Source organism: Sorex araneus, chromosome 4 (assembly GCF_027595985.1).
Source record: "Sorex araneus isolate mSorAra2 chromosome 4, mSorAra2.pri, whole genome shotgun sequence".
In the NCBI taxonomy this organism is placed as follows: domain Eukaryota; kingdom Metazoa; phylum Chordata; class Mammalia; order Eulipotyphla; family Soricidae; genus Sorex; species Sorex araneus.
Genome location: NC_073305.1, coordinates 205739130 through 205758076, shown reverse-complemented (window position 1 = coordinate 205758076; position 18947 = coordinate 205739130). Strand labels below are relative to the sequence as shown.

General features: G+C 58.1%; 2 protein-coding genes across 3 annotated transcripts; both read right to left on the bottom strand.

The window, feature by feature from the left end:
* Nucleotides 1–3069: 3069 nt before the first annotated feature.
* ALDOA (aldolase, fructose-bisphosphate A) lies at nt 3070–8417 on the bottom strand. 2 transcript variants are annotated; one of them, XM_055136867.1, is made up of 9 exons: nt 8398–8417; nt 6161–6293; nt 5860–6071; nt 4781–4835; nt 4537–4697; nt 4137–4220; nt 3866–4040; nt 3464–3663; nt 3070–3364 (listed from the first exon to the last, which is right to left on the bottom strand). In XM_055136867.1, exons 2-9 carry the CDS (start codon nt 6270–6272, stop codon nt 3269–3271), a joined length of 1095 nt encoding a protein of 364 aa, XP_054992842.1. In that variant the 5' UTR covers nt 6273–6293; nt 8398–8417; the 3' UTR covers nt 3070–3268. The 2 variants fall into 2 exon arrangements, with proteins under 2 accessions (XP_054992842.1, XP_054992841.1); XM_055136866.1 differs by lacking the exon at nt 8398–8417 and adding an exon at nt 7527–7687.
* A 258-nt stretch (nt 8418–8675) lies between these two features.
* Nucleotides 8676–18591, bottom strand: LOC129404302 (keratin-associated protein 10-10). The gene is made up of 6 exons (XM_055136467.1): nt 18407–18591; nt 18152–18188; nt 17012–17155; nt 16655–16810; nt 8889–9386; nt 8676–8762 (listed from the first exon to the last, which is right to left on the bottom strand). Exons 1-5 carry the CDS (start codon nt 18514–18516, stop codon nt 9273–9275), a joined length of 561 nt encoding a protein of 186 aa, XP_054992442.1. The 5' UTR covers nt 18517–18591; the 3' UTR covers nt 8676–8762; nt 8889–9272.
* Nucleotides 18592–18947: the final 356 nt, after the last annotated feature.

Sequence of the window (18947 nt, the reverse complement as noted above, 5' to 3'; positions counted from 1 at the left end):
TTGTTCTGTTCACCTACAGCCCCAGTGCCTAGGGCGTACACTGATTTTGCTTAACGGGGGAATCTCTTTGCTCCGTCCCGGAGACTTCTACCCTGGCGGCATTTCCTCACACCCAGCCTCAGCCCGAGGCCACATGATCTCCTGCTCCACCCCGGAGTTTTAGTCTCTTGTGCGTTTCATTCCCTTTTTAAGGGGGTGGCGGGGCGGGGGGCGGGACGGTTGCCCACTTGACGGTGTCCAGGGCTTACTCCTGGCTCTGCGCTGAGGGATCACTCTTGACAGGCTCGGGGACCATGTGAGGTCCCGGAGATGGGATTCTGGTGGGCCGCGTGCAGGCCAAGCCCCCTTCCCCCTGTACACTCTCCAGCCCCACGTTTTATTGCCTTTGAGAAGAGGAAACTGGCACAAACGGTCGGATGGATGGCTGTATAGCTAAGAATCTTGGGATTGACCCTAGGTTGGAATCTAAACCCGGGGAGGCGGCATTCAGGTCTAGCTAACTTGCTGTCTGTCCTGCTTTTTGGAATTCGCTTTGTCCCAGACTCTCCAACTGAAGTTTTTTGTTTCCCTGTCGCAAGGAAACAGTAGGCCTTGAAGCCAGCGTCCTGGTGTCGAGCCTTCGCAGGTGCTCTTGCCGAGTGTCCTTTTCCTTATCTACTGTTGACCTTCAGTTCTTGCTGTGCTCTAGGTTTTGTTTCCGTTAACTGAGGGTGTACTTAAAAATGAAGTAAAGTTTCAGGGAGCATTAGGAATGTATTTGGTTTGGGATAAAGGCAACAGATATAAATGTGCAGAGAGAAGCAAAGGGCCTATTTTTTTTTTTCCTGCTTTTTGGGTTGCACCTGGAGATGCTCAGGAGTTACTGCTGGCTCTGCACTCAGGAATTACTCCTGGCGGTGCTCGGAGGACTATTTGGAATGCTGGGAATTCAACCCTGGTCAGCCGAGTGCAAGGCAAACGCCCTACCGGCTGTACTATCACTCCAGTCCAAAGGGCCTAATTCTTAAAGTTCCTAGAAGGCCCTAAACTAATCAGTTCTGTGTGGCTGAATGGTTGCCTAACATATTTGGTCCTTTTCAGAAAAGAAAAAAAGTAACAGCTAAGTAACAGCCAAGAAATCAACCTTTCTTTTTCAGTTGGTGTGTGTTTGGGGGTGGGGGTTGGGCTACACCGAAGTTCTCAGGACTTATTCTTGCTTCTGTGCTCAGGGGGCATTCCTGGAGGTGCTTGAGGGACCATGGGCTGAACCAGGGTTCAAGCACCCTGGTTCTATCCCTAAGTCTACCTTTGAATGAACAGAGTCCTGGTATCCCCTGCCCCACCAGTGCACCAGAGACCAACCCCCCTCCCCGGAGGGTGCACCCACTTTGGGAAAGACAGGTGTGGATCACTAGGGATTCAGTTGACTCAGAGTTTGGTTGTTGTTTTGTTTGGGGGGGGATGGGGAGTGGGGACACATGCAGGGATGCTGTGCTCAGGGATCACTCAGAGCAGTGCTCAAAGGGACCATCTGTGGAACTGGGGATCTGGGTGGGCCTCCTATGGGGCCAGTGCCCTACCCAGTGTACCCAGAAAATTTTTTTTACAAGACTGAACAGGAATGTGCAGGATTATGACTAGGATGTTTTGTTAGGGGGCCACACCCAGTGTTCAGTGCTTACTCCTGGCTTTGTGCTTACTGATTTCTCCTGGCAGGGCTGGGGAGACCATATAGGGTGCTGAGGATTTAACCTGGGTCAGCTGTGTCCAAGGCAAGCAATGTACCCACTAAACTATCACTCCAGGTTCTCAGTTTTAGTGGCCACTGGGCTCTTATACTCATGGCTTACTCCTAGCTTTGCACTTTTTTTTTTTTTGCTTTTTGGGTCACACCCGGCCATCTCAGGGGTTATTCCTGGCTCTGCACTCAGGAATTACCTCTGGCGGTGCTCAGGGGACATATGAGATGCTGGGATTCGAACCTGGGTCAGCTGCCTGCAAGATAAAAGCCCTACCCTCCCTGCTATCGCTCCAACCCCTAGCTTTGCACGCTTATTCCCTTAAGAGGACTAGGACAGTAATTAACTGAAAAGATCTAGTAGTTATTGTTACCCGACAGACAGCCTGAGTAATTTGGGAGATGTATAAGTCATGTAAAAGGGGAGAGGCCTCCTTTAGCTAGGGATACAGCAGCTAGAGATTCAGTTCTTTGCAAACTACTAGAAGGGTCAGTGGTGCTGGGGGAGCATGTGATGTGAAGCAGCAAACCTGGCCTCCACATGCCAGGTGTGTGCTCTCCTCCAGGTATGTCCTCTCCGTGGCCCTAGGGGCTCAGTTCCTGCTGCCAAGCTCAGAGCTGCACCTGGAACCTGAGCTACCATGTGCATCTGTGCGTGGCCGTGGGTTCCACAGCCCAGAGATTCAGAAGCCAGTTGTGTCCCCACCCCCTCTGAAGGTGGACTAGATGGAAATATGCAGTGGTGGCCACTGAAACAACTACCTCAATTGGGGAGAATGCTTTTTGTGTTGCCTGGCACGGTACCTTTGGCTTTACTGGGGACTTTTGGTCAGAAGGGCCTTCCTCACCTTTCAGGCCTGGAAATGAGGCCCTAACTGTGAGCTCATCAGCTGCGGCCAATAGAAGGGGCGGGCACCAACACAGGGTTATTTTTCTTTGAGAAATTTAAAAAGTTTGGGGCCAGAACGATAGTACAGCAAGTAAAGGCATCTGGCTTGCACACAGTCGACCTGGGTTTGATCCCAGGGATCCCATATGGTCCCTTGAGCCTGCCAGGAGTAACCCCTGAGCTTGCTGGGTGTGACCCAAAAAGCCAAAAAAATTTTTAAAGTTTTATCTTGGGGCACTTCGGGCTTACTTACACCCTGAGGCACCCAGGGCTTACTTCTGGCTCTGCTGACATATCATTCTTGGTGGCACTTGGGACAATATGGGTATCAAACTTAGACAGGCCGCCTACAAAGCAAGTGCCTTGCCTGCTGTCCTGCAGCTTTGGCCCCAAGGGTTCTTTGCCCTAGGCTGTGCCACCTCCTCCAAGCCCTTCCCTGCCCCAAGCAGAAACGGACACCACATCCCCTTGAGTAGCTGTTTATTGGCAGTGGGCTGGAGAGGGCGATGGAACCGGCACACACAGACAACACCACGCACCAATTCACAAGGGAGGCAGGAGTGATGGGGAAGAGCAGCCTAGAGCCCGAGGTGCGCCCCCTCTTCCGAGTGGCTGTGGGAGGGGGACCGGAGTGTAGCAGGGCAGCCTTAGCTCATCTCCGCTCAGTAGGCGTGGTTGGAGATGAAGAGAGACTCACTGGCCGCAGAGCCGGCCTGGCCAGTGGAAGTGTACTTTCCTTGGCAGGCGAGGCTGTTGGCCTGGGAGCAAAGAGCAAACGGGTGAGAAAGCTGCTGTCGGGGGCCCGAGCACCCTGTGCCTCCCGCCGCCCGGCCCGGCCCGGCCCGGCCCGGCCCTACCTGGGCCCGCTTGATGTACTCCTCCTGGGCAGCCTTCAGGTTCTCCTTCTTCCCGCCCCAGGTCTTCAGGGCAGACGCCTGCAGGGCTCGTCCAAATGAGAAGGTCAAGGCCCACGGCTTCAGCAGGGGACACTTGTTGATGGCATTGAGGTTGATGGATGCCTCCTCCTCGCTCTGGCCCCCAGATAAGAAGGTGACTCCTGAAGAGTAAGAGGTGAAACAAGGGTTTGGCTGGAGCCCTGATGCTGGTCTGGCCGCCAGCCATCTGGCCCTGGGGACTGTGGGGACTGAGGATTTTCGAGGAGCTAGAGGAGGCCCTCTCCTGTGAACTGGGGCTCCTGCTCGCAAAGATGTGCTCAGCCTGTTGCACACTACCCTCTGGCCAGCGGGTGTAGATCTTACCAGTGACAGCGGGGGGCACGGTGCGGCGCAGTGCAGTGACAGTTGCCATGGCAATCTCCTCATGAGAGTATTTCTGGCTGCAGGCGTGGCCTGCGGTTACCATGTTGGGCTTCAGTAAGGTGCCTTCCAGATAGACGTGGTGGTCACTCAGAGCCTTGTACACGGCGGCCAGCACCTACAGCAGGGCACCACCAGAGTGAGACGGGGTAAGTGGGGGCGAGGGGTCAGCCCGAGATGCCACCCCCACCACACCGACCCGGCGGGCACCTACCTTCTCAGTTACGTACTGACAGCGCTTTAAGTCGTGGTCTCCATCAGGCAGGATCTCGGGCTCCACGATGGGCACGATGCCATTCTGTGCAGGACCAAGGCAGCTATTAGGCCTCCCAACCAAGGCCCCACTTACGGCTCTGCAGTCATTAGCCAGATCCCATCTCTGTGCTTCAAAGTCCTCTGCAGACAGCGGGAGACAGGCAGCTCCCCAGATCCACCCCCACACTCCCTCCCTGCCCCTTTGCTCACGCAGCCTGCTCACGAGTCCCTCACACGACCAGACCCGATGGATCCAAACACTTGCCGGGGAGGAGGTAGCCTGGCAGATGGGTGGCAGGCTGGCCAACACTCTGGAGCCAAATGGAGTGGGAGGAGGCTTGCCGGGAATACAGGCCTACCTGCTGGCAAATGCTGGCATAACGTGCCAGAACGTTGGCATTTTCCATGATGGCAAGGGCGGAGGGGGTGTTTTCCCCAATCTTCAGCACACAGCGCCACTTGGCAAAGTCAGCTCCATCCTTCTTGTACTGGGCACAGCGCTCAGACAGCCCATCCAGGCCTGGAGAGGGGACCAAGAGTCAGGGCAGGGCCGAGAGTGGCAGGACCGAGAGGGCAGAATATCCGAGGCCAAACAGTACTCACCTTGGGTGGTAGTCTCGCCATTTGTTCCTGCCAGAGGTACCACACCCTTGTCCACCTATTGGGTTGGGGGGAAAGAGGGAATGATCCACAGTACCCCTTTGCCTCTGCAGCCCCAAACTGTCCCCGATTTCCCAGGGGCATCCCGGGGTTTGCAAATATTTTTGCAAAAAGTACTTAGTTTGTATTTATCTGATCCTATGAGGAAGGATGCATGCACAGGGATATTATTTAACAGAGCCCTCGGCAACTACTGTTACTAGATCAATGAGGGCGATACCTTCCTCTTAGAATTACAAAGATGAAAGGCAGGGGTTGAGTGAGGCTCGAGGCACTGCAAAACCCAAAATCCAAAACCCAAACTGCAAGGTTTAAAAATGCTAAGTAGCAGGGGCCAGAGAGACAGGACCTTGGTAGGGTGCTTACACATGACCAGACCAGTTTCTCTCTCTAGCATCCCACACAAGGCCGTCCCCACCCAGCATGTGGGGGGACCAAAAAACAAACAAACAAACAAATCTAAGTTGGGTTCTTGGATGTGGATGCAGCTCAGTGGTGAAGCTGAGCATGCGCCAATGCAAGCCTGAGACCTGGGTGCCTTCTCTGACACAGCAACCCAACAGTAACAGGAGCAGAAGAGAGAACACGGCAGGGCGGGCACACGCCCTACAATGACTAACCCAAGTTCAACCCTCCAGCCCCGTATGTGCCCCTGGGCCCCACTAGGAGTGATCCCTGAGCACAGTGCCAGGAGTTAGCCCTGAACACCATTGCACGTGGCTCCCCCAAAACCAAATAACCAGCAGCAACAAAAATACCATAAGTCAGTCTGGCTAATGTCTAGCTTCGTGTAGGTGCATACGCTACATATACACGTATATATGCAACACACAGTAAGTTTGGGGGGCCACACCACAGTACTCGAGGACTCCTCATTGGGCAGTGCTGGGCATCTTCAGGCAAAACAAGTGCCCCAGCCCTCCAGCTCTCTTTACACCCGCTTCAGAGGTGTGGGGGGGCGGAGACGCCCAGCCCCAAGTGCATCCCCCAGATCTCTTCATCTCTGATCTTAATCCCCTCACCTTGATGCCCACAACACCACCCTTAGACTTGATGACTTGTGGGAAGGGACGCCCATCATCCGCCTTCTGGTAGAGCGTTTCGTGGAAGAGGATGACGCCCCCGATGCAGGGGTTCACGCGGTCATCAGCAGTCAGCAGCAGCTGGCGGTAGAAGCGCCGATTCTCCTCGGTGTTCTCGGTGCCAATGGACTGCAGGCGCTTGGCAATGCTCCCTGGAGGGGGGCGACACACGGGGCTAAGGGGATCCGGCCTGTAACCCTGGCAGCCCTCGATTCTCCTCCTAGTGGGTTCTGTCACGTACCAGTGGACTCATCAGCAGCCAGGATGCCCTTGCCCGGAGCCACAATTCGATGAGCGATGTCACTAAGCTCCTTCTTCTGCTCCGGGGTCAACGCCGGGTACTGGGAGCCCATGGCGGCAGTCGGAGATGGTGTCTGGGCAGAGGAGACAGATGGAAGAGGATTGAGTCTTCCCCTGGACCCCTGAAGAACAGAGCCCCTCCCCTGCCCCATACCCCACAGGTGTTGGGGCGTTGCCGTCCTCAGCTCTTCCCTACAGCATACTTCTCTGCACTGGACCTGCCTCCAGTACCTGTCCTAACTCTCTCTGCGTACTGGCATCTGGCGGAAAGGAATAAGCCAGAGCCATGGATAGGTGGGTCATGTAGAAGCTGGACCCTGCTGGCTTGTGCCTTGCCATGGGTCACCTTGCCTAGAAGCAAAACCGAGTATTTTAGATTTTAGAGATTGTACAGAAGGGCCCAACCTGCTCAGTGAAAGGATCGGAAAGAAGAGTAAGAGGATGAGGGAGAAGTCTGTGCTTCGAGCCACACAGCAACCCAAACACCAGATCCGAGAGGGGAACCCAGGCTGGGACTGTGCTAGGCCTGTTGCCTCCAAACAACCCATGATTCCCAGGCAGGCCCGGGCTCCACAGCCTCAAGGACACCCCAAGGTCAGCCTTCTCCCCAGGGTTGGTGATGGAAACAGGAAAAAAAAGGTGGAGGGGTTATCAAAGCTCAGAAAAAAGACCCAGAGGAAGCCACCCCACCGTGCCCGCACCCCAGGCAGGAGGATTGCGCACAGGTTAAGAGATCGTGGAGGGGAGGCAGGCGCCCCGCCCCTTCCCCTGAAAAATGCTTCTGCCTGCTGGCTGGGCTACAGCCTTCTCCAGACCAGAAGCAAGGTCACCCGATAAGGAAAGACGGGGAAAGCGTTCACGGGGCGCCAGGCATTGCCAAGGGGTTCCCCTCCCCACCAGCGGGGGCCCTCATCAGAGCCAGCCGTACCCTCCCTTATCGGGAACCCGGAGGTATTTACGAGCCCACCCGCTGCCCCTCGCTGTTCCCGCAATCCCAGGTCTGGGCAAAGGGCTTTCTGGGGACCCCAGCAAGAAAAGGGGAGGGGGGAGGCCCTCCATCCCGTCCCGCTTCCTCCCCCGCCATGACTCAGCCTGCGGAGCGGGCGCTGCGTTGCGCAGCAAGCCGAGCGGCTCCCGCTGAGGGGTGGTAGGGGGTCGTGCCTGAGCACAGGGGTCTGGCGGGGGGTGCAGGGGAGGTGGGGAGACGCCGCGCCGGGAGGCTCTGCTCCCACGCCTGTCCCACCCCCGCCCCCCACCGGCACCGACTCCGCGGTCCCGGAGCTGAGCACGCGGCCACGGGCGCTCACCTGGCACAGGAGAGGGGCGAGCGGGGCCGCAGAGGGCGAGGGGAATGAGAACCGAACGCCGAGTCGTCACCAGGAGCCCGTTCGGCGGCGCGTTCCAGTAGGAACGCAACCTGTTCTGCTCCCGAGGGGGCGGCCGCGGGCGGCGGCGCCGCGCCTTATAAGGGGCCGCCCCGCCCTCCGCGCCGGCGCTGCGGGCCCGCGCGGCCAATGGCAGGCGAGCAGGCGCGCGGGGGCGGGGCCGCGGCCGCTCGGACGTGACTCGGGCCACATCCCGCGGGTCGCCGGCCGCCCCGCCCTCGCCCCGTCCTCCGCCGCCGCGGGGCGCGCCGGGGGCCGTGACTCAGCGGGTTCGGGACTCCCGGGGGGCTGGGGGCAGGCGGCGCGGGGCCCGGCGGGAAAGACCCTGGAGGGTCAGCTGCCCCCGGCCCGGCCCCGCGGGACGCCCGGCTTCCGGCCACCGCTGACGCGGCCGTGCCACTTTGTAACCCAATCCAGAGGTCGGCTCGGCCGCGGGGCCGCCGGGGCGTGGTCCGACCGTTCCGGTGTCACAGCCCGGGCGTAAACGTGGAGGAAAGGGCAGCGCGCGGACGCCCGGGGCGCACAGGTCCCCGTTACCCTCGGGTGGGCCCGCGCCCGCCCGGCTCCAGCGAGGCCCCGCTGCTCTGCGCGTGCGCAGACGGCGCCCGGGGCCACCGGCCGGGCCAGGCTCGGGGCCGCCGTGCCAGCGCAAAGTCGTCTCGTCCTTGCCTGGCTGTCCTTTCCACACCAAGGTCCGACCCTGCAGCTGGGCAGCCCCTGCGTGCTCTCCGAACCCCCCCTCCTCCCGGTCGGCCGCCTCTCCGGATCCCCTGCTCGCCCGCCCAATGCCCACCTGCGCGAGAGCCGATGCAGCGGGCAGACCTGGGTGGCAGCGAGTGAGCCAAGCTGCTCCCGGGGCGGGTTATAAGCAGCCCCCGCCCGCCCTCCCCCAACCTTCTCCGGTGACCCCTGCCCTTTCTTTGCCGCCGAAGCTCGACAGGGACCTATATTTAGGGAAACCTGAGGCTCCTGACATTCATGCCAGTAGGAGGCCCCAGAGTGAGGGGAGAGGGAGTGAGCGGCAGCGACCAGCCCTATTTGGGGGTGGGGGCGGGTTCCCTGCTCACTCACCGCTGCTTCAGAGGCAATTCCTTCCTTGGAAATCCACACCGAGGCCCTCCAAAGATAGTCCAGAGAAGAAAATCTCTAGACTTGGATCTGCGGGGTGGGGAGAGGTGGGGGCGGCTCAGTGGTGTGGCCCTCCAGCCGCCCTAGTCCCCCCTCCCTGGGAATGTGGGGAGCCCATTTCCTTAGAGCAGGAGCAGATGCAAGCACTGCACTCACCTCAAAATAACCAAAAGTCCACAGAGGGGCATGGCAGGGGCACCCCAATATTCTAGTACTCCAGACCAGGTGCCTCCCCTAATGCCAGCAACGCCAGTGGCCAGCAACGCCCTAACTTCAGACATAAGTTCACTTGGGGAGGGGACAGGCAGGCAGGGCCCACCGCACACTGGCCCTCAGATGGGCTGCCATCCAGCTGGCCCAGGGCTCTGAGTCCTGCCTGCCAGGAGCCAGGCTCTCGGCACTAGCTGCCCAGGCCAGTGAGCTGGGCAGGCCATGTGTGGTTCCAGTGGCCTGGAGAACAGTGTCCTGAGGCCCGTCAGGGATGAGGGCGCGGGGGCCCTGGGGGCTGGTCGCTCCCCAGAGGGCAGGGCCTCTGGGTCCTCATCGGAGCTTGATCTCAAAGCAGAGGCAGTTGAGGCTCTGGCAGTCGGGGAGCTGGCAGGCGCATGCGCAGTCACACAGTGGGCAGCAGCGAGGGCAGCTCGGGACCCAGCCCTGAGGGACAGAAGAGAGAGAGGCCAGTGAGCAGGGGAGGGGGTCCCTGAGCCGGAAGCTGTTACCTGAGCTGTCCCATCTGCCCTGAAGAGCAGAGGGTACATCTGCCCTTCTGAGGAACAAAGTGAGTCCCGGGGCTGTGGGGAAATCAGCAAGGGGGCAGTGTTCCAACCACAGGGAGAGGAGCGGGAGAGATTATTCAGGGGGTTCAGGCCTCCTCATTTAGTGGAGCAGGAGCCGGAGATCTGGCAGTGTCCTGTGCTAGAACTCAGGCATCCCCGGTGCAGCACCAAGAGTTCTACCATATCCCCATGCCCGCCCCTAGACATGACGGGCAAAGTACACACATATTTTCTGCCCTGATAAAAATTACCTTTTGTTTTCGTAAATTTCCTCCTTGTATTGATTGGGACCAACCTGAATGATCTCATTCCTCACTTCTGAGCCCTTACTGTGTGCAAGGTACAAATGGCATGACAGAAGACAAAAGCTTTCTAGGGGCAGGGAAGATAGTACAAGCAGGGCACTTGCCTTGCACAGGGCTGACCAGGGTTTGATCCCCACATGGTTCACTGAGCACAGAGCCAGGAGTAAGTGCTGAGCACTGTTGGATGTGATACCAAAGCAACTACATAAAGCTTTCTCATTTGCTTCAAAAATCATGATTTGCGGGCTGGAGTGATAGCACAGCGGGTAGGGCGTTTGCCTTGCACGCGGCCGACCTGGGTTCAATTCCCAGCATCCCATATGGTCCCCTGAGCACGGCCAGGGGTAATTCCTGAGTGCAGAGCCAGGAGTGACCCCTGAGCATCACTGGGTGTGACCCAAAAAAAGCAAAAAAAAAAATTATGATTTGCATATTTAAAAAATTATTTTTGTAGTGCTTGTCAAACCCAGGGCCTTATACTTGCAGATAACATTTTAATGTTTTTTTGTTTGCTGTTTTTGTTTGTTGGGGCTCTACCTGCCTGTGTTGAGGGTTTACTCCAGATTCTGCACTCGGGGATCTCTCCTGGCGTGCTCGGGGACCCTATGAGGTGCTGGAAATCAAACCCAGGTGGGCTGTGTGCAAGGCAAACACCTTACCTGCTGTACTATTGCTCTGGCCTGTTTGCTGTTTGTTTTGGGGTGACACCTGACATGCTGGGGGGTCACTCCATCTCACCATGCTCTAGGGCCCATGCAGTGCTGGGGACTGCACGCAGCTTCCCCAGCTTCCTGTATGTCCAGCGTATGCTCAGCTACCTCTTAAACCCAATTGAGGGTTGGGCCGGAGTGACAGGACAGCAGGTAGGGCACTTGCCTGGCGTGCAGCTGACCCGGGTTCAATCCCCGGCATTCCATATGGTCCTCTGAATACCACCAGGAGTGATTCCTGAGTGCAGAGCCAGGAGTAGCCCCTGAGCATCACCAGGTGTGACTCCTCAAAAAAGCCAAAAAGACCCAAAACACTAGGGGGGATGGGGCCATACCCAGTGGTATTCAGGAGTTATTCCTGGCTCTGTATTCAGAAATTACTCCTGGTGGTGCTTGAGCCAGGGATCAAACCCAGGCTGGCAGCATGCAAAGTAGGTGCCCTATCTGCTGTATTATCTCTGGCCCCTCATTTTCATTGGTTTTTTTTTGGTCACACCCAGCGGTGCCCAGGGAGCATGCAGCATGCGGGCAGTCAAACCGAGGGCTCCTGGATGCGCAGCCAAACCCCTGACCTTTATTTTGTGTTTTTGCTTATTTGTTTGTTTGGTTTTGGGGGGTCACACTGGGCTGTGCTCAGGAAGCATTCCTGGTGATGCTTGGGAGTCACGTGGAGAGCCAGGGATTGAATCCAGGTCAGGAGTGCCCTACCCGCTGCGCTCTCTCCGGCCCCTTGACTCCTGCATTTAGGGTTCACTCCTGGCAGACTTGGGCAACAGGGGGTGTTGAGGATCGAACCTGGCTCAGCCACATGCAAGACACCCTATCCGCTGTACTACTCCGGCCCTGTGGCCTCTATTTTGATCTCTAATTAACAGAACGTCCTTCACAAAAGGATCGAAGGCTCCGCTACGAGTTTGCTGTGGGAATGGCGCTGGGATAGTCTTAGGTCTGTTGGGGTCCTCCTGAGGTCGGCCTCAGCCTCACTGCCTCAGTGCGTCAGGAATGTCAGCCTCTCTGGGACTGCAAGAACAGAATTGCCTTCCCCCACTGGGGCTCAGCAGTGACCATGGAGGTTGGAGGGACAGGACAGCGGGAGGGCATTTGCCTTGCACGCAGCCAAACTGGGTTCAAGCCCCGGAACCTCATGTGGCTCCCCGAGGCCTGTCAGGAGTAATTCCTGAGTGAAGAGCCAGGAGTAACGCTGAGCATCGCCCAGTGTGGTCCAAAAACAAAAACAACAGGGTCTGGAGCGATAGCACAGCGGGTAGGGTGTTTGCCTTGCACGTGGCCGAACTGGGTTCGATTCCCAGCATCCCATATGGTCCCTTGAGCACCACCCAGAGTAATTCCTGAGTGCAGAGCCAGGAGTAACCCCTGAGCATTGCCAGGTATAACCCCCTCCAAAAAAAACCCAAAAATCAACGAAAGTTGGATGAATGGATGAATCAAAGCAGCCCCTCTCTGGAGGCGAGAAGAGGCCTTCTCGGCGCCCTGGGGCAAGAGGAGGTCTGTGGCTCGGGGGAACAGGAACAACGTGTACTTAAGACACAAAAGGGGAGATGGGACTGGCACCAACCCATTCCTCCCCTGCCTGGCACAGGACTGACCTGCTTACTGCAAGCAAGGGCTGGACACAGGCCAGCAGGCTGGCACTGGACACACCCGGGCTTCTGGAGGCAGAGCTAGTGACAGTGGCAGATGACAGTTCACACACCAGCCAAGCCAGGAATAGGGAAATGACCTTTGGAACAGCTGAGGTTTTGGGGTGTGGTGTCAGATGACTCGTGAGATCAGATGTCACCGGGGTTTCAGTGAGGGGCCAGAGTCCAGGGAGAGGGCTGGGGTCTGAAGGGGACAGACGCTGTGGCCAAGAGCACTGTCCCGGGAGAGCACAGTGGGCTCCTTGTCTGAGGAGTCCGTGGAGAGAGCGGGAAGTCGGCTGAGGGGGGGGCTGGAGGACCCCCTGGAATTCCGGGCAGTGGTGGCGAGCGCCCCAGAGAAGAGGGGATTGAGAGTGTCACTGGGCTCGGGCTGTCTGCCGGCAGCGCTCCCATCTGCTCGTTAATAATGGCTAATGGATTTCTCAACTCGCACCGCAGCCATGTGGCTTCTGGAAGGAATGTGCTGTTTAAGTCCATTAAACAAGGACTCCAGACTCTTAATCCCGTGTGTCTCCAGGCACGGCGGCCTTTCGCTTTGGCTGCTTTCGCTCTGGCTTGCTGGGTTTTTGGTGGGGGGGCACACCTGGCAGAGCTCAGGGCTTATTCCGGGCTCTGTGCTCAGGAATCACTCCCGGCGGGGTGCAGGGGACCCGAACAAAGTGCCTGGGTCAGGTGTCTGGGTCAAACACGTGCAAGGCCAGCGCCCAGCTGCTCTCCTACCCTGCACTCCGGGTCGTGAAAGCCAGCCACCTTTACTGGGCAGAGCTTGCCCAATTCATGCTTGGAGCTCTGCTTTCCTCATCTCAGAAACCATGATGAAATCGACTTCCTGGGGTCACTGAAGTGAGCGGACAGAGCTAAGCTTGACCCAGTGACAAAATATGAGAGAGTGATTCTCATCTTCAGGACTCTGCTCCATTTCGGGAGAGTTCTTTTCCTTGGAGGTGGGAGGCCACATACACATACAGTAGTACAGTAGGGGACCAGATGGTTTTGGGGAGCAATCTATGCCTGGCCTTATACAAAGCAACTGCCTTAACCCCGGCACTCTCTCTCTGGCCCTTGGCAGTAATTTCTAAAAGCACTGGGCATCAGAATCACATGAGAACTTAAAATTTTCCACAAACAGGGGCCAGAGAGATAGTACAGTGAGTACTTGCCTGCACGCAGATGGCCTAGGGTTCAATTCCTGAGGCCACATATAATCCTCTAAGCACTGCCCAGAGGTTCCTAAAGCTCAGAGACAGAAGTAAACCCTGAGCACTGCTGGGTGTGATCCCAAAATCAATAAAACTAAAATGCACAAATATAGGGTCGGGAGATTATTCAGAAGGTTAAAATGTATGTCAGGCATGTGGAAGCCCTAGGTTTGACCCACAGTACCACGTGATCTCCCAAGCACCAACAGGGAGTAACCTTTGAGCACTGAGCTGGGAGTAGCCCCTAGCACCACGGGTGTGGGTCCCTACTTCTGACCCACAGATCTGGGCAGCAGGGGTGGCTCACTGATTCAATGCATGCCTCCTGGATGTGAGGTCTTGGCTTCAAAACACAGGCGCAGCCCTGAACAGGTGTGGCACAGGAACCAGGCGGAAAAGCCAATCCACAAACTCCAGTTGTCCCGACCTCGTGTGGGGTGCGGTGCCTGGCGCCCCTGTTTCTGCACACAGGCCGGAGAAGCTCCCCCCCACAACACCCCTTCTTCCCCCCACTCCCTGGGGTGTTCCACTTTTTCCTCAGCCTCCATACAATGTAAGTCCTGCATGTGTGGGGCCACTGAGCCCCCGGGACCCAGCACAGGGCCGCAGTGACTCTGTAAAGCTTGGATAAGGGAGGAAAGGAATGAATCAGATCCTTGCGTCCAGCCTAGGAGGAAGAGAGCAGGCGGGGTTCTCTGGCAGGAGGAAAAGAAACCAGCCTCACACGGATCACTCGGACTTTGGTAAGCCTCAGCTCAGACTGTGATTGTTACTACAGGGAAATAAATCTCAGAGAGCCTGGAATGGACTTTCCAAAGGACAGCTCCAAACAGAATGAGCCAGGGTATTCCCCTGCAAAAAGAGGAGAAAAACCCACAAAGGACCGGAGAGATAGTGCCAGGGTTAAGGCACTTGCCTTGCAAGCAGCCACTCAGGTTCGATCCTCAGCACCACATTTGTTCTCCTGAGCAAAGTCAAGAGTGGTCCCTGAACGCAGAGAGCCAGGAATAAGCCCTGAGCACAATGGGGCAGAGGGGGGAGGAGGAGGAGAAAGAAGTAGAATAAAAAAGGAAGGAAGGAGGGAGGGAGGGAAGGACGAAGAGAAGAAGGGAGGGAGGGAGGGAGGGAGGGAGGGAGAGAGGAAGGAAGGAAGGAAGGAAGTGAAGGAGTCAGGGAGGGGAAGGAAGGGAGGGAAGGAGTCAGGGAGGGGAAGGAAGGGAAGGAAGGAGTCAGGGAGGGGAAGGAAGGGAGGGAAGGAGTCAGGGAGGGAGAAGAAGGAAGGAAGGAAGGAGGAGAAGGAGGGAGGGAGGGAAGGAGGAAGGAACGGAGGGAGGGAGGGAGGAAGGAAGGGAGGGAAGGACTCAGGGAGGGAGAGGAAGGAAGGAAAGGAGGGAGAGGAAGGAAGGAAGGGAGGGAAGGACTCAGGGAGGGAGAGGAAGGAAGAAAGGAAGGAAGGAAGGAAGGAAGGAAGGAAGGAAGGAAGGAAGGAAGGAAGGAAGGAAGGAGGAGAAGGAGGGAGGGAGGGAAGGAGGAAGGAATGGAGGGAGGGAGGGAGGGAGGGAGGAAAGAAGGGAGGGAAGGACTCAGGGAGGGAGAGGAAGGAAGGGAGGGAAGGACTCAGGGAGGGAGAGAAAGGAAGAAAGGAAGGAAGGAAGGAAGGAAGGAAGGAAGGAAGGAAGGAAGGAAGGAAGGAAGGAAGGAAGGAAGGAAGGAAGGAAGGGAGGAGGAGAAGGAAGGAGGAGAAGGAGGGAGGGAGGGAAGGAGGAAGGAACGGAGGGAGGGAGGGAGGGAGGAAAGAAGGGAGGGAAGGACTCAGGGAGGGAGAGGAAGGAAGGAAGGGAGGGAAGGACTCAGGGAGGGAGAGAAAGGAAGAAAGGAAGGAAGGAAGGAAGGAAGGAAGGAAGGAAGGAAGGAAGGAAGGAAGGAAGGAAGGAAGGAAGGAAGGAAGGAAGGAAGGAAGGAAATCCCTTTCCTACTGCATGGAGATTGGCCAAGGTGTGAGGTCTAGTTATAAGGGGCACACAGGGCTAGAGAGATATCTCCAAGGATTGATTGCTTTGCATACTGGAGGCCTGGGTTCCATCACATGGTCCCCTGAGCACAGAGCCAGGAGTAGCCCCTGAGCACTGCCAGATCCAGATATGGGCCAAAACCAAAACAAACAAACAAATAAAAATGGAAAACAAACAAAACAGCCTAGCTCTCAGGACCAGAGAGACAGTCTAAGAGGACCAGAGAGACAGGACCAGAGAGACAGCCTAGTTCAATCCTCAGCACCACATACAGCCCCCCACCCCCCAAGTACTGCCAGGGGTCACTATAAGAACAGAGCCAGAAATAACTGAGCAGATGGATGTAGCCTCAGCCTTCCCCGCTGAACCCACAAAAAATGAGGGGAAGAGGCCTGAGAGACGGTACAGAGGTTGACTCTTGCCTTGCACACAGCTGAGCCCCACTGATCCTGGGCACCACAGATGCTTCCCTGAACCCCAACAGGAGTGATCCCGAGCACACAGCCAGGGGGAAGCCCTGAGCACTGCCAGGTGTGGCCCCCGAAAGGAAATGGCAGTGTCTGAGGCAGAGCACTCACTGGCAGAAAGGGTCTGTGAGGGGCTCTGAGTTTGCTTCCTTCTTCTTCTTCTTCTTCTTCTTCTTAATATTATTTTTTGGGGTTTTTTTTGTTTATTTTTGTTTTTGCTTTTTGGGTCACACCCAGCGATGCACAGGGGTTACTCCTGGCTCATGCACTCAGGAATTACTCCTGGTGGTGCTCAGGGAACCATATGGGATGCTGGGATTCGAACCCGGGTCGGCCACGTGCAAGGCAAATGCCCTACCCGCTGTGCTATCACTCCAGCCCCTTATTTTCGGTTTTGAGACCACAGCTGGCAATGCTCAGGCTTACTCCTGGCTCTGTGCTTCGGGGTCACTCCTGGCGGGGCTTACGGGGTCATATGGGCGGCAGGACTGATGGCCATGCGCAAGGCAAACACCCGACCTGCTGTACTGTCACTCTGGCTCTGCCTTGAGTTCTAACTGCTTGTTGCAGAACTGATTGCTAGATATTTCAACTTCCCTCACTGCCAGTTCTGGGGGGTTGATAGGGATCAAACCCAGGGTCCCACATTGCACTCTTTTCCCCCAGAACAATCTGATAAGTCGTGTGTCTCCACCAGGCCCATGTCCGGAACGGGGGCTGGTCTGAGCAGGGGCTCAGGAACCCAGCTCGGGCCTGGCTCAGTCTCGGGATGGGGGGAGGAGGAGAACTCACAGCTTCCGTGGGCTGGGGGCAGCAGGCATCCAGGAAGTGGGCTGGGCTGGGCAGAGGGAAGTCGCAGGCTTCGATGCAGGTCCAGCAACAGTCTGGGGCCCTGGAGGCACTTTGCTTGCTGCAGGGGGAGTTGCAGGCGGGGCAGCAGTCCTGGCCCTAGGAGACGCCACAGCTCAGCCTCTGCACAGGGCAGGCGGGTGACGGGATGGGAGGGATACCCTGATCCCACGGAAGGGACATAGGTAGGGAGTGAACAGCAAGGGGGGCGGTCCCCGGCCAGTGCCTGCAGATGAGGAGGGTCTCTTTCCCAGAGCCCGCCCCGCAGCCCCCCCTCCGCCCACCCCCCGTGCCCCTCACCAGCAGGCAGTGCCTGGTCAGCAGCACTAGGCCCAACAGCAGCAAATAGATGCCCACAGCGATGAAGACGATGGCAGGGACGGGGAGCAGCAGGGAGGGACTGCTCACGGGAGCCGGGGGTGGGTTCCACGAGCTAGAAGCAGCCTAGGTGAGCATAGGAGGACCGGGTGACAAGGGGGACACACGGGGGCTGCAGGAACCCAGAAATACCGGGGGACGTGGAGGTGGCTGGGCGAAGAAGAGCAGCCACCCAAGGGTGGGGGGAGAGCCCCCTGTGCCCAAGCCTCCGGCCCCGACACGCCCAGTGCAGCACCTGGAGCAGGCCCCCCCAGAACATGCGGCAGGCTGGGGGGAGCTCAGAGCGCTGAAGTGTGAGCTGGGGCGTGGGAGGCCCAGGTGTGAGCTCTGGCGGGCTCGGTGCCAGAATATCGTTCCAGGAATAAGCCCCGCTCCCAATACCTCCAGTGGAGTCCACAAACCCAGGCGAGAAGCCGGAGTGCTAGTCCAGCAGAGAGTGTGTTTGCCTGGCATGTGGCCAGCCTGGGTTCGATCCCCAGCATCCCATAAGGTCCCCCAAGCACCACCAGGAGTGGTTCCTGAGCTCAGAGCTATGAGGAAGCCCTGAGCATCACTGGGTGCGCCTGCTACCTCCCCACCCAAGCCTCATCTATGGTTTATGCTCGCTAGGGCTCATCACCCCCTCAGCCCGTATTCCTGGACCTTGACTTCCCTTTCCACACCTGCTGTCCCGGATGCTTACCTCTCCCTGCCCCTTCCTTGCCACACCCCCCAGCACCCCACCCCTCCCTCACCCCAATCCTTCCCCATGTTCCCTCCCTCTTCCTGGAAAGCCTTTCTGTTTGTTCTGGGGGGACACACCCAGCAGTGCTCGGGGCTCTGAGCTCAGGGACCACTCCTGGTGGTGCCAGGGGACCATATAGGATGCCGGTGGGCGCCAAGCCCGCTCCCGGCGGCCCCTGGAAAGCCTTTTCTCCTGGAGTGTCCAGCAAACTCATCGTGGCAGAAAGAGCGGGAAAGTGCCTCCCTCGCACGCCCACGGTGCTGGTCCCGCGCTGGGAAGAGGCTCCAAGGCAGGGGAAGGCAAAGTTTAGGGGACAGGGACCCAGGGCGCGGACTTACATCCATGGGGCAGCAACAGCTCCGGCCGGTCCGGGAGCTGCGGAGGAAAGTCCTGGACCTCAGCGGCCGCGGGGGGCTCACGGAGCCCCCACCCTTCTCCCAGTTCCCATTTGGGACAACTGAGGCCCAATCAAGGCGCCGGGGTCTGGAGCGCGGGAAGCAGGGGAGAGGCGATGGGTTGGCGCCTCCCTCGCAGGCCACACCCCGGCGCTGTCCCCGCACCCCGGGCTCCCTCCAGCGCCCCCAATCCGTCACCTGCGCGCTCGGGACGGCGGGCAGTTCCCGAATCCCGCGCCTCGCCGGGGCCGCTGGACCACGGCCGCAGCACCGCCCTGAAACCTCCAGCGGCTTCGCGCCGTTGCCATGGGGATCGGGGAGCCGTTTCTACGGCGGCCGCCGACACCCAAAACTCCTCACCGCGCTTCCCCGGCTCCATCCTCCGCGGCCCTCGGCGGGGCTTTCCCGCGGGTCCCCAACAGAAAAGGCGGGTCTTGGCCGCCACCCGCCTGGGTCGGGCCCGCGGCGCCGCAGACGGGAGACTGAGCCCCCAACTCGCTGAGGGCGTTCCAAACGCTCCCCTGCAACGGGGGATGGTGGTCTCCCAGGGACGCGAAAAATCTAAGCTGCCTGTTCCCTGCAGGGGAAATCCTCCGTGTCTTTCGAGTCTCTTTTTGCTGCCAGGGCACCGACTGGGTTTCATCCGCGCTCTGCAAGGCCGTTTCCCTCCACACTCGGTCAGATCCTGCTCTTCGGGGTTTCTGCAGAGGCTCCCCTCGGCCCCAGGACCAGGCCCCGC